This window comes from Felis catus, chromosome B3 (assembly GCF_018350175.1).
Source record: "Felis catus isolate Fca126 chromosome B3, F.catus_Fca126_mat1.0, whole genome shotgun sequence".
Lineage (NCBI taxonomy): Eukaryota > Metazoa > Chordata > Mammalia > Carnivora > Felidae > Felis > Felis catus.
Window position 1 is genome coordinate 133,899,839 of NC_058373.1, and position 14,072 is coordinate 133,913,910.

Consider the following 14,072-nt stretch of genomic DNA (forward strand, 5'->3'; position numbering starts at 1 on the left):
CTACAGCGCCAGCCTCACGGGGCGGCAATGCCCAGGAAAGAGCGAACACTGTGAGGGTCAATGATGACAAAGTAAGAGCCTTGGTGAACACAACGGCATCCCTGGGATCCAAGGTCTGGAGCTCAGGCTCTTTCTGAAAGAGACCCAAGTTCACTGGTTTGGCAGTGACTCTTAGAAAAGATGGGAGAATTACAAAAGTATGAAGTTGATTACTAAAACTCATTAAGTCCTCAGGGACGACAACTAAAAAGCTGAGGGCATCTGAGTATATTTCTCTTTTTTTTTTAGTTTGTGTATTTATTTTGAGAGAGAGCTAGAGAGTGTGAGTGGGGGGAGGGGCAGAGAGGGAGAGGGAGAGAGAGAGAGCATCCCAAGCAGGTTCCACACTGTCAGCACAGAGCCCGATGCATGGCTCGAACTCACGAACCATGAGGTCATGACCTGAGCCTAATCAAGAGCTGGACACTTACCTGACCGAGCCACCCAGGAGCCCCTAAGTGTATTTCTAAAGAAAAAGATCTGCTTTATCGATTTCCATCTCTTATTACGAAGCTCTCTACAGTACATTTTCTTATCCTCGCAAATCAGTCTAACCCTGTCCATTATATCCTTCCAGATACATATTTTTCAGGGGCAGAAAGATGAAAAGGAGCAAACACATGAGGAGATGGGATGTAAGAAGCCACTGGTGCTTAGGGACAGCAGCTACCTCCGGATGTCCCCACCTACTCTGCAGAGACCCTAGCTGCAGACGTCCACTGACAAATGACCCAGGTCTGGCTTTTGGGCCCTGAGACACCCACTGCTCTAAGTCAGGTGGTGCTGGAAGCACTGGGCATGACCAAAAGCTCCAGATGCTTTTTCTCTTTTCATCCACGTTTTGTGGTCCCCTAACTGGCCTTCACCTCTATCCACCCCAAAGTAATCTCTCATCACTGCCGCACAATCCCAGCCTTCAGGACGCTGCAGCTGGCAAGGACCCTCTGGAGTAGCTGGCCAATCCCCTCACTGGTCTTCAGAGCCCAGACAGAACAGCAAGACGGCAAGAAAGGAGAAGAAAAGGCTTCAAAGTTAAGCGGTCTCTTCACTTTGGCTACGTCAAATGGGAATCTCCTTGAACTTGGGTGAAACAAGAAGAGAAATGAGCCGGTAAGCAATTCCTGGCATGTAATCCATCATCTCGTGCAAACTTCTCATCATTATTATTTTTCAGTTGGACTCCGGTGGACCACCAACATTTCAGGGCAGGAGGCCAGAGCCCAGTATGACTGGCTTCCTCCTCAATGAATAGGCTTCAGATGAAAACAAATGATCCAGCCCACCCTCACCAATCTTACACAAAGCATTTTCAATAGCAGGTATTGGTTTGGCACCTCTGAGAGCCCCAAGGGAACGCATTCACCCCTCCAGACTTGCATCTGGGAGTTAACCACACACACTTACAGGTTAGAGGGAGGGAGGGCAAGGTCAGGGTCTCTCTTTAATGCCCACCACTTATTATTAAAAGGGAGAAGAAACAGATCCTCAAAAAATATCCCATGCTCCCTCCCTTCTCCCTCTATTTATAACATCATTGGAAATAGAACTAAAAATGGAGCTTAGGGGACATGCACTATCGCTCAGATGATCTCAGTCAGTGGAGGATGAGATCAAACTTGAGAGCATCTTCTTGGTGCCAAGGCCTCAAGCCAGTCCAAACCTTGGGGTGTCCTTGCGGCCCTTCACAGGCCGTGCCAATCTGAATCAATGGCCTTTGGAGCCAAACAGGCCTTCTCTACAAACAGTTTAACAAGATTGGGAAAATCAGCATTTACGCACAACAAATAGAAGATGGATGCGTGTGGCTTTGAGCCCCCAGGCAGATGAAATGCCATTTCCATGAGCTACGCCCCCAAGGTTTGAAGCTCTTAAAAATGAACAGGGAGCAACTCCACTGTTCATTTATCCCAAGGCTGGGACCTGTGTCCCTTCTGTCGTTCAAAGCGCTACGTGACTATTCCTAGAGGAAGGGGGATGGGCCCCTAGGGGCCTCCCGTGCCCAGCCCAGGAGGAGCTACGGAAGAGCCAGATACCTACTGTTGGACTTCATGTACATCTATCCTGCAGCACAAGGTCAAAACAAGGGACAGCTGAAGAGATTTGGAACACAATCATCGCATTTCTTGTAAGAGCCACACAAAAAGGAAAACCACCACCAAATGCCTTAGACAGCCAGCCCTCGCGTGCCCTTTCCAAAGGCAGCTCAAATGGAAAGTGTTCTTGTGTGGCCTCAGAGCCGCCCCCACGTTCATAAAAACTGTCCGATATTTGGCAAACCCAAGTCTCTGGACTGATAAGCCATTCAAGGGACAGTGACCCTGTGTGCTGGGATTTCCACGTCATGAACTTGTCCCCCAAAAGAAAGGGGAGGCCTGTGTGCAGAGCCACTGCCACGGAGAAAGGATGGCATAAAGCAGGCTCCCGTCGGACCCCCCCCCCCCCCCCCCCCGCCCGACTCCCGCGGGGCCGGTGCTTCTGTTCATGTGACTCATACCCGTACAGCCCTCCTTCCTCCCTCTCCCACCTTCAAACCTCATGGCAAAGTGAGAGAGCCGGGGGAGAACAGACAAAAGAGCCTATATCCATTATTCTAAAAAAACTATTCCAATCGTAGTTCATATTTAAAATTGCTTTGTTACAATAGCTAAACCGGAGACGGCATTGTAAGGCTTTCTATTTTCCTTCTTTAGGAACCTGATTTAAAAAATGAAGAAGGCTTACCCATTTTTGAAATAGAGGACATGGGCTCTCTGAAGTCCTGTTTCTAGGAAAAAACCTAGTTCTTGATCGTGGGGAGCAGGGCCAGGCTTAGGGCTTCTGTTTTGAATATTGGTAAGTATTACCTAGAAGGGGAGAAAATCGGAAAACTAATCAGATCCACATCCAAGCCTCGTCCCTTCAAACCGCATGTCTACACGCGCTGCACGACCTGACAAATCACCTTCCTCACGCACACACCGGTGCATCGGGGCTGGTGCAGAAGCGAGTGCAAGGATTAGGAGAGCCGAGAGAATGGCACCTATGAGACGGGGCACGTGTGGCCCTCCTGGCGAGGATGGCTGAGGACTGAAGGGTGCTGAAGGGTGCACGGTGCCGGGAGAAGAGCTGAGGCGGAGGGTTCTGCTGGATGCCAGGATGTTGACAGAGAGTCTGGGTGAGACAGAAACAGGTCCCAGCAACAGGCGGGAATAGTCATCAGCTACCAATGGCCGACGTCACAGACAGGCAGACTGAAGCTTCAGCCCTACATAAGCTTGATGAACTCAAAAAGGGCGGAGCCTAAGAAGCACTATGATTGGCATTGGCCCCAGAATTCCCTAGGGAGGGCGAACCCTCTAAGCTACAGAGCCAAGGTTACGGACTCTCGAGGGGAGAGCCGAGACAAACAACCTAAGCTCTCTCTCTCCCCAGATTTGATCTTTTGTCAACAGGCAGCGAGGTTTTAAAGGTTTAAACTTTTAGCCCCGGCAAGAAAGACTGCCAAGTAAGCAGGATAAAGACCTGTAAGTTGAGTGGGTTACAGTGACGTGTAAACACATATCTACTATTACAGAGGCTACTCGCCTTAAACTGGCAAGTCGAATAAAGCATTTATCCAACCGAAGCTACTTGTGGCCCATTTAAAAACCATACAAGTGTTCTCCAAACATGTTGTCCATGTTTGCTGACAGTCAGCAGCTCCCCAAAGACCCAACTGTTAGCCACGCCCCAAACCTCTTAGAGGTCTCGACATTATTCTCTGAATGGAGTTGAAGCGATTGCTGGATCTCTAACTCTCGAGCTTTGGGAAACAGAAAAGAAAGCACACAATGAACAGATGTTGTGGAATGAAATCCAGGCGGGCAACCCTTGCATTTGAACAACATCCCAGCATCTTCTCAAAACTGCCTGGCTCCTTCCCGACTTAGCACTTGTCTCTGCAAGTGCTAAGAGGTGGGTGTTCCTCCTACCCCGCGAACCGTCACTTTTGGCTTCACTGCAGGCTCCTCCCCAACATCCTCCAAGTGCTGCGGATGCACAGAGCGCGGTCTCTTGTAAGTCTCTCCTCAGGATGATCTCATCCGTTCCTCTGAGCTTCAGAAATCATCTCTATGCTGCCAACTCCCAAATTTATCCTCTCCGCTGCAGACTTTCCCCCTCTGAATCCCAGACTCAGATATTCAACGGCTTCCTTGATATCTCTACTTTGGGGCCCAATAGTTATTAGCCTTCGTGTGCTTTCAAAAATAGTTTTTTAATTTTTTAAAAAGGCCATGATTATCTTAAAAAGCAAAAAACCAATTCCGTACAACACAGAAAGAAAATTAAAAATCATCTCAAAATATCCCCCCTACAGAAATAACCAGTTAGCATGTATTAAACAACAATCCAGATGTCTCTATACATACGTATCAAGGGAAGAAAGATAAAAATCATTTTACAAAAACAGATTGTATTATATAAGCCAGTTTTAAACTTAAACCATTAGAATTAATTTTAATTGAATTTAACAGGAAAAACTAAAATGTGATCAGAGTAATCACTCAACTTCAGAAAAGTGTGTTTGTTTGTTTGTTTGTTTGTTTGTTTGTTTGTTTTAAGCACATAGTCATTAAAGGCCTGGGCCCTTTTCCTAAAGTTAAAAATGGATCTTGGATTTATTATGTGTGTGTGTGTGTGTGTGTGTGTGTGTGTGTGTGTGTGTGTAGAAAGAGAGAGAGTATAGATACAGATATATCTTAACAAGTTAAGTCTTTTGATCCATAAAAGTGGGATGTCTTTCCATTTGTTTAGATTTTCTTTAATTGCTTTCAACAGTGATTTGTAGTTTTCAGGGTATAAGATTTGTACTTCTTTTTATTATCCCCATGTATTTTCATCTTTCCGATGCTATTATAAACGGAATTGACTTCTTAATTACATTTTCAGATTGTTTATTGCTAGTGTATAGAAATAAAAGTGATGTTTTTATATTGACCTTGTATTCTATAATCCTGCTGAAATCATGTATTAGTTAAAATAGGGTTTGTGTGTGTGAATTCCTTAGGATTTTCTGTATGCAAAATCATGTCATCTGCAAACAGAAATAGTCTTACTTCTCCCTTTTAATCTGGATGCCTTTTATTTCATATTGCCTAATTGTATTGGCTAGAACCTCTACTACAATACTGAATAGAAGTGGTGAGAAGAGACATCTTTGTCATGCTCCTGATCTTAGGGGAAAAACATCCAATCTTTCACCACTATACATGTTGTTAGATATTGGTTTTTCATAGGTGCCTCCTTATCGGGTTGAAGATGTGAACTTCTATTCCTAGTTTGTTGAGGGGTTTTTATCACGAAAGGGTGTTGGATTTTGTTAAATGCTTTCTCCACATCTACTGAAATTATCATTATCATGTGGGTTTTGTCTTTTATTCTATTGATACATATTTTTTAAAATTTTTTACGTTTATTCATTTTTGAGAGAGAGAGAGAGTGCGCGCACGTGCAAGTGGGGGGTGGAGCAGACAGACAGAGAGGGGCAGAGAATCTGAAGCAGGCTCCAGGCTCTGAGCTGTAAGCACAGAGCCCGACACGGGGCTCAAACTCACGAATGTGAGATCATGACCTGAGCCGAAGTTGGACGCTTAACCGACTGAGCCACCCAGGCACCCCTCTATTCATAAATTATATTAATTGATTTTCACATGTTAAGTCAACCTTGCATTCCTGATATGGAATCTCGCTCAGTCACAGAGCATAATCCTTTCTATATGTCGTTGGATTCAGTTTGCTGGTATTTTGTTGAGGATATTTGCATCTATAGTCACATGAGATATCAGTCTCATAAAATGAGTTAGGGAGTGTTTTCCTCCTCCTCTGTTTTCTCAAAGTTTTTATAATATTGCTATAATCACTTCCTTTAATGTTTGGTAGAATTCACCAATAAAGTCAACTTGGCCTGTAGTTTTCTTAGAAGGTTTTTAATTACAAATTCAATTTCTTTAAAGATATAGGAATATTTGGGTTATCTATTTCTTCTTGAGTGAATTTTGGTAGTTTGCATGTTTCAGGGAATCTATTTTCTGTAAGTGATCACATTTACTGGCATAAAGTTGGTCATAATTTTCCCTTACAGTCTTTTCTTAAAGATTTTATTTTTTAAATAACCTCTGTACCCAATACGGGGTTTGAACTCACAACCCCGAGATCAAGAGTCACATGCTCCACTGACTGAGCCAGCCAGACACCCCGTCCCTTACAGCTTTTTAATACTATGAATCTATAGTACTATTTCCTCTTCTTATGGGTTCATAATTTATGTCTTCTTTCTTTAACTCTTCCAGTCTTGTTAACGTTTTACAAATTTTATGGATCATTTCAAAGAATCCATTTTTGGTTTCACTGATTTTCTCTACTGTGTATCTGTTTTCTATTTTACTGATTTCTGTGTGTTTTTTTTTTTATTTTTTTTAACGTTTATTTATTTTTGAGACAGAGAGAGACAGAGCATGAACGGGGGAGGGTCAGAGAGAGAGGGAGACACAGAATCTGAAACAGGCTCCAGGCTCTGAGCAGTCAGCACAGAGCCCAACGCGGGGCTCGAACTCACGGACTGTGAGATCATGACCTGAGCCGAAGTCGGCCACTTAACCGACTGAGCCACCCAGGCGCCCCTACTGATTTCTGTTTTGATCTTTATTATTTCCTTTTTTTTTGCTTGCTTTGGCTTTAATTTTTTCTTCTTTTTCTAATTTCTTGAATTGGAAATTTAGATCACTGATTTGATTTTTTTTCCCTTCTAGTATATGCATTTAATGTTATAAATTCCTCTATACATGTTGTTTTAGACATTTAGAAGCTCTACTTTAGGTACATACATTTTTAGAATTACAATGCCTTGTTGTTAACTGACCCCTTTTTAATGTAACATCTCCCTTTATCTGTAATATTCCTTGTTCCAAATTTAACTCTCTGATGTAATACAGTCATTCTAGCTTTGCTTTGATTATTGTTTGCATGATATATAATTTTATTTTTTGTCTACCTATATATATAAATTTTAAATAGTTTTCATATAGATAGCATATATTAGGCCTTGCATTTGCATCCAATCTGAAAATCTCTTCCTTTTAATTCTTTAGACCATTTACATTTAATGTACTAATTGACATGATTGGAACCATCTTGCTAGTTGTTTTTTTTTTTTTTTATTGTCTCATCTGTTGTTTGTTCCTTTTTTCTCTCTCGTTCTGCTTTTTAGATTGATGTTTCCATTTCATTTCCACTAATGACTGGTTAATTGTGTTTGTGTGTCCATCCATCAGTCTTTCTCTCTCAGCTGCCCAACTATAGACAATACAGCTCTTTAGCTCATCACAATTCATGTTCAAATAATATTCACTAACTCATATGTAGCATAAACACCTTATAATAGTGTACTTACATTTCTTTCCCCATCCTTTGTGCGATGGTTGTCACACCTTTTACTTCTATGTTATATATCCCACAATATGTTGATGCTATTATTGGTTTAGGTGGTCAATTATCTTTTTTTTTTTAATGTTTTATTTTTTGACAGATAGGGTGTGAATGGGGGAGGGGCAGAGAGAGAGGGGGACAGAGGATCCAAAGCAGGCTCTGCGCTGACAGGCTGACAGCAGCAAGCCCGATACGGGGCTTGGACTCATGAACCATGAGATCATGACCTGAGCTGAAGTTGGACACTCAAATGATTGAGCCATCCAGGTGTTTCAAAGGGGTCAGTGATCTTTTTAAAAAATTAAACATAAGAAAAAGCCTTTTATATGTATGCTCATTATCACCATCTGTGATGATCTTCACTTTGTTATATCTATTTGTATTTTCTTCTGCATGATCTTCACTTTGTTATATCTATCTGTATTTTCTTCTGCTTGAACTTCTTTACCATTTCTTGTCATGCAGGTCTGTTGGTAATGCATTGTTTCAAGTCTTGTTTGTCCCAGAAGAAACAGAAAGTTTTTGTCTTCTTTCTTCGGAGGTGTTTTGGAATTTTTCATCCAGTACTTTAAGGGTATCTTTCCGATGTCTTTTAACTTACAGAATTTCTAATGATAAGTCTGCTGTAACTATTACCATTATTGTTCTGTATTTAAAGTTTCTTGCACCACCTGGGTGGCTCGGTCAGTTAAGCATCCAACTCTGGATCTCAGCTTAGGTCTTGATCTCAGGGTTATGAGTTCAAGCACCGCATTGGGCTTTGTGCTGGGCCTGAAGCCTACTTAAAACATAGATAAGTAAATAAGTAAATAAATAAGTAAATAAATAAATAAATAAATAAATAAATAAATGAGTAAACAAATAAAACAAAGTTTCTTTTTCTCTGGCTTCCTTCAAGATTTTATCTTTGATTTTCAACAGTTTAACTACAATATGTCAAAGTGTATGTTTCTATTTGTCCTGGTTGGTATACTCTGAGATTCTTAGACATGTGGTTTGTTGTGTTTCAGTAATTTTGAAAAACTCTTAGCCATTTCTCTTCAAATATTTCTTCTGTTCCAGTTTTTCTCTCTTCTCCTTTTGAGACACCAAATACATACATGATATTTTTTCCACAATTCTTGCATGCTCTGTTCTAATTTTTTCCTCACTTTTTCTTTCTTTTTGTGTTTCTGTTTGAATAATCTCTGTTAACCTATTTTCAACTGGAAGATTTTTTTTCCTAGTTGTGTCCAGTATTCTAACAAACCATCAAAAAATGTCTTCATCTCAGGGCACCTGGCTGGCTCAGTCAGTACAGCATGTGACTCTCAATCTCAGGGTTGTAAATTCAAGCCCCGTGTTGGGGATAGAGATTATGTAAAAATAACATATCAAAAAAAATTTCTTCTTCTATTATATGCTGCTTTGTTATTTCTAGCATTTCAATTTTACATTTTTATAGTTTCCATCTCTCTGCTGAAACTCCCACCTCTTTATGCATGTTGTCTACCTTTTCTACAATATCCTCTAACATATTATTCATTGATATTTTTCAGCTCCTACCTGATAGTTCCAACACGTGGGCCATTTCTGGGTTTGGTTTATTGCTCTTCACAACAGTTTGCTTATTCCTGCTTGTGTGTGCATTTGTGTATATATCTGGTATTTTTAAATTCAATGTTGAAGATTATGTGTAGAAAAACAGAATGAGGTAAATAATATTTACACCTGAAAATGGGCACATTTTTTTCATCTAAAAGGCAACAAATGGGGGGGACTGAGCCAATGTAGTCAGAGGATGAAGCTGGGCTGGGTTTTGTTGTCTCTATAGTTACTTGCAAAGTACCACAGATTGCAAACTCCTCAAGTAGTGGGCTACTAACTTGTGCTTACTGTGGGACCTGGTATGCCAGAGAGTTTTCCTCGGTGTTTCTATTCCAATTTGTTTTCAGCAGTCCCTGTGTGCTTGGGCTACAGAGGGGATTTCTCTCCAATTTCATGCCCCTTTCCCAGCAGTATTCTGCTGTTACTCATTACTTGGCGTTGTGTTTGTTATGTGGCTGGTGGTGGGAGGGGAAATTCTTGCTTTCCCTGGTCCAATTTCAGTCTTAGGAAGGTTCTATACACCTGGGGCTCAGGGAGAAGACTCTTCCTCAGGGGCCCCTTTCTGGGCACCTCCTTCCTACCTTCTAGAATGCCTTCTTGAGACAAGAACTGCCTAACCTCCACCCCCAGGAAAACTCTGAGCATGATTAAATCTCCAGAAGTCCAGGGTCACTCCAAAACACAAATCTCTAGTTGTCCCGTCTTAATAAAGAACATCATCCACCCAGCTGCCCAAATCGGACACTGGGGGTGAGCCTGGACACCCTGTCACTCTCTCACATCTAATCCATTACCACGTCCCTTCTAATTGTTTCTCAAATACGTCTCTATCTACCCATTAGTACAACCATTACCTCCATCTAAGCTATCAGCACTTCCTGTTAGATTTCTACACTAGTCTCCTAAATGGAATCTCTTTCTCCTTTTCTTCCTTCCCACTTTCCACAAGCAGCCTGAATAACTTTTCTCTAACACAATCTGGGTCTTGTTACCTTTGTCATCTTTCTCACCTTTCAGGTGTCAGCTTGATTGTCACCTTCTCGGAAGGGCCTTTCCTAGCCACCTAACATCAAGTAGGCCTGCCTCTGTTATTCCCTCTCAAATCATCCCATCCTTTTCCTTCACTGTGTTTATTGATGTATTTTTTTTGTCTTTGAAGACTGTCTGTCTCCCTCCACAGTGCTAAAACTTCCACAAAGTCAGGGCCACATCTATCTCATTTGCTAATACATTCAGTGCCTACTGCAGTGTTTGGTGTAGGGTAAGCATTCAATATACAGAATAGATAGATAGATAGATAGATAAATAAATAAATAAATAAATAAATAAATAAATAAAATATGCAGCGAATGAATGAATGAATAAATTTGCAAGACCAATCAGAAAGGCAGGGAAAAAGGCAATACGAAGGTAACCTAGTATGCATTAGGTACTATGTAGGTACACAGGCTCTCATTTATTCCCCCACAAAAGACCACCGAGATACACTATCCTCTCTTCACTGAAGGAGACAGTGAGGCTTTGTCCCATTGAGTGAGTTGCCCAAAATGCGCGGCTAGCACGTGTTAGAGTTGGTGCTGAAACTCAGGTCCACCTGACTCTGCAGTCCAGCTCCTCCGCCTCTGTCCTCTTGGTCTGTGTTTGCTTGCAGAACAAAGTTCAAAAGACAAGAGGTCAGAGCTACCAGGACGAGGCTTTAGGTTATAAGTGGGAAGAATGGGAAAGACACAGTGGGGAGGCAGAGAATAACTTAGCTCAGCTAAGCACCTTAAGTTTAAGCACCTTGGATTTCATCCTGTCTTCACAAAGAGCCTCTAACACATGGGCCTGGGCAGGAGCACTGTTTGGCATGTCGAAGCCACCACTTGTTCTGTGGATAAACACTTCCCTGCAAGAAGACTGCCAACAAACCCTCTTCACAAGTGCAATCTGCTTTGGCAAAAGCATGCACCTAGTGACTGCGGAAGCATGACAGAAAGGAGGCAGAGGCCGAAAACTTTAGGTCAAAAGACCCAGGTTCAAGATCATGTTCTGATACTCCTCACCACTGTGGACTTAGGACAATTCCTTCAATCTCTCAGACCTTCACTGTCCTCATCTGTGTATGGGCATAATAATATATACCCGACATAATGGTTATGAATTGTAAGTGGGAAACTTAATAAACACACAAACATTTTAATCCTTAATGGGCAGATATTTATGAATTACTTCAAACAGGAACAAAATAAGGGCATTTTCTACATTTTCTACCACTTTCATTCCTTTAACATTGCTTTAGAAAAACCGGAGATGGGGGGAAAAATCTGGAGGGACGGCATGAGAGGGATAAGACGGAAAATATTAGACAGGAAGAAACAACAACAAAAATCACTCCTCTGCCATGTATTCATATTCTTAGAAAAATGAAAACAATCAATTCTATTTTTACAGAATTCAGGACTGTGGCTAATAATCCTATGCTGCCACCCTTGTCAGCCTTTAAAATTCAGCTCAGGTGTCCTGTCTTTCAGGAGCCCTCCCTGACCTACCATGCTGCTCCACCAAGACCCTTCTCTGGGCTTGCAGAGTCTGCTGAGTGCTCCCCACCAAAACACTGCCCACACTGGTTATAGACCTGTGTCCTCACGAGATCATCCGTTTCCTAAGGACGTACTCTGTGGCTTATTAATTCCAGCGTCCCTCGTGTCAAGCACACTGCAGAGCATAGAAGGCACTCGGTAAATGTTGGTGTAAGTGAACGAAAAAATTAATAGCGCTGCTATGTGCGAAAATATAATTAAAAAATAATGATCCCATTCACAAGGCAATACAAATGGAAAAGATCTGGGAATAAAGTAAATTGACTACAATCTGTGAAACAAGAAGTCTTACAAAGCGGAAAGTGGTATCATGGTCATAGATGAGTGAAGACTAGATATGATTCTCCAAATTATGTATAGGGTTCATAAAAATCCAACCAATCCCAACAGGATTTTTCTAGAACTCAACAGAATTATTCTAAAATTCACCTAGAAGTATCATGAGAAAAGAACAAGGGATATTCTGAAAAATAAGACTAATGCGTAGTTACTAATCCTTTCAGATGTGGAAACTCATCATAAAGAAGTACTTATTAAGTAGTGTCATATTGGTGCAATATAAGATTAGGAGAACAAAATAGGACAGCCAGAAATGACTGTTGTATCTAAAATTTTATTGAATGACTTAAAATATATGACAGAAAATGTGAAAAAAAAAAAAGATCATCTTAAAGCAGCAGTGAAATTGGAGAAAAACAGTAATTTAGAGCCATATCTACATCATACAACAAAATAAATCCCAAGAAGACTTCGAAATTAAAAGTTGTTTTCAAAAACATGGAGGGGCGCCTAGGTGGCTCAGTCAGTTGAGCATCCGACTTCACCTCAGGTCATGATCTCATCGTTTACGAGTTTGAGCCCCACGTAGGGCTCTGTGCTGACAGTTCAGAGCCTGGAGCCTGCTTCAGATTCTACTTCTCCCTCTCTCTGCCCCTCCCCTGCTTGTACTCTGTCTCTGTCTCTCTCTCTCAAAAATAAATAAACATTAAAACGATTTCTTTAATAAATAATAAAAATATGGAAAATGGTTGAAAAAATTGTTAAATCCTGGAGGGGGTTATCCCAAGATTTCAGCTTTTTTTCTTTAATATGAAATTTATTGTCTAATTGGTTTGGTTCCTTTATTTTAAGAGAGAGAGCAAGTGAGGGAAGGGGCAGAGATAGAGGGAGAAAGAGAGAATCCCAAGCCGGCTCTGCACCATCAGCACAGAGCCCAATGCGGGGCTCGAACTCATGAACCGTGACATCATGACCTGAGCCAAAGTCGGCTGCTTAACCGACTGAGCCACCCAGGTGCCCCAATGATTTCAGCTTTAAAACAATGAGGTAAATGTAATTTAAAAAATCAGATTCAACTATATACAGATTTAAATTTTATAAGCAACTTGCAAATGGAAATTTACTGATTGGGAAAATATTCAGAGCAAACATGATTAAAGGGCTAACATATTTATGATATAAGACTTTATTCAAATTATCAGAAAAAAAAACTTCATCCAAAAATTGGACAGGAAGTAAACACAGGCAAGAAAGGAATGTTACTAGGTTAAACATAAAGTTACCAGTTTCCACTCCTAAGAATATACTCAAAAAAAATGAAAACATTGCCCACATAAAATCTTATATGTGAAAATTTATAGAAACATTATTATAACAGCCAAAACATGGAAGCAACCCAAATGGTGAATGATAAAATGCTGGACAGTATATCCACAAAATGGCACATTTGTCGATAAAAAGAAATGAAGCACTGGAACGTGCCATGAGGTGGATGAAGCCAAGAAGCCAGTCATAAAAGACCACAGGTGGTAGGGTTCTACTTGAATGAAAAATCTAGAATATACAAATCTATACATACCGGGGAGATCGGAGGCAAATGGGGAGTGAGTGCTAACGGGTACAGGGTCTCTTTTGGGGGTAACAAAAATGTTCTGGAATTAAATATTGGCGAATGGTTATACAACTCTAAATATGTTAAAAAGTACTGCATGGGATCCTTTAAAATAGCTTTTTTTTTTCAAAAATTGTTAACATTTATTCATTTTTGAGAGAGACAGCACCTGAGTGGGGAGGGGCAGAGAGAGAGGGAGACTCAAAATCTGAAGCAGGCTCCAGGCTCTGAGCTGTCAGCACAGAGCACGATGCGGGGCTGAAACCCACAGATGGATGGTTTCCTTTAAATAGGTGAACTGGGGGCGCCTGGGTGGCTCAGGTCATGATCTCGTGGTCTGTGAGTTCGAGCCCTGCGTCGGGCTCTGTGCTGACAGCTCAGAGCCTGGAGCCTGTTTCGGATTCTGTGTCTCCCTCTCTCTGACCCTCCCCGCCCCCCCCCCTCCCCATTCATGCTCTGTCTCTCTCTCTCTCTGTCACAAAAATAAATAAACGTTAAAAAAAATTTAAATAAATAAATAAATAAATAAA

The 14,072-nt window shown here is 41.3% G+C and overlaps 1 protein-coding gene across 13 annotated transcripts in view; it reads right to left on the minus strand.

The window, feature by feature from the left end:
* The window catches only part of TTC7B (tetratricopeptide repeat domain 7B), a 255,087-nt gene that overhangs the window by 171,835 nt on the left and 69,180 nt on the right, over nt 1-14,072 (minus strand). For 8 of the 13 annotated variants that reach the window (XM_045060370.1, XM_023255949.2, XM_045060374.1 and 5 more), the window contains 2 exons: nt 2,761-2,882; nt 2,077-2,100 (listed from right to left, as the gene is read on the minus strand). In XM_045060370.1, the coding sequence (XP_044916305.1) occupies nt 2,077-2,100; nt 2,761-2,882 (146 nt within the window). Of the gene's footprint in view, nt 1-2,076; nt 2,101-2,760; nt 2,883-2,980; nt 3,274-14,072 lie in introns of those variants that run through there. The other 5 variants (XM_045060371.1, XM_023255953.2, XM_023255955.2 and 2 more) reach the window with 3 other exon arrangements.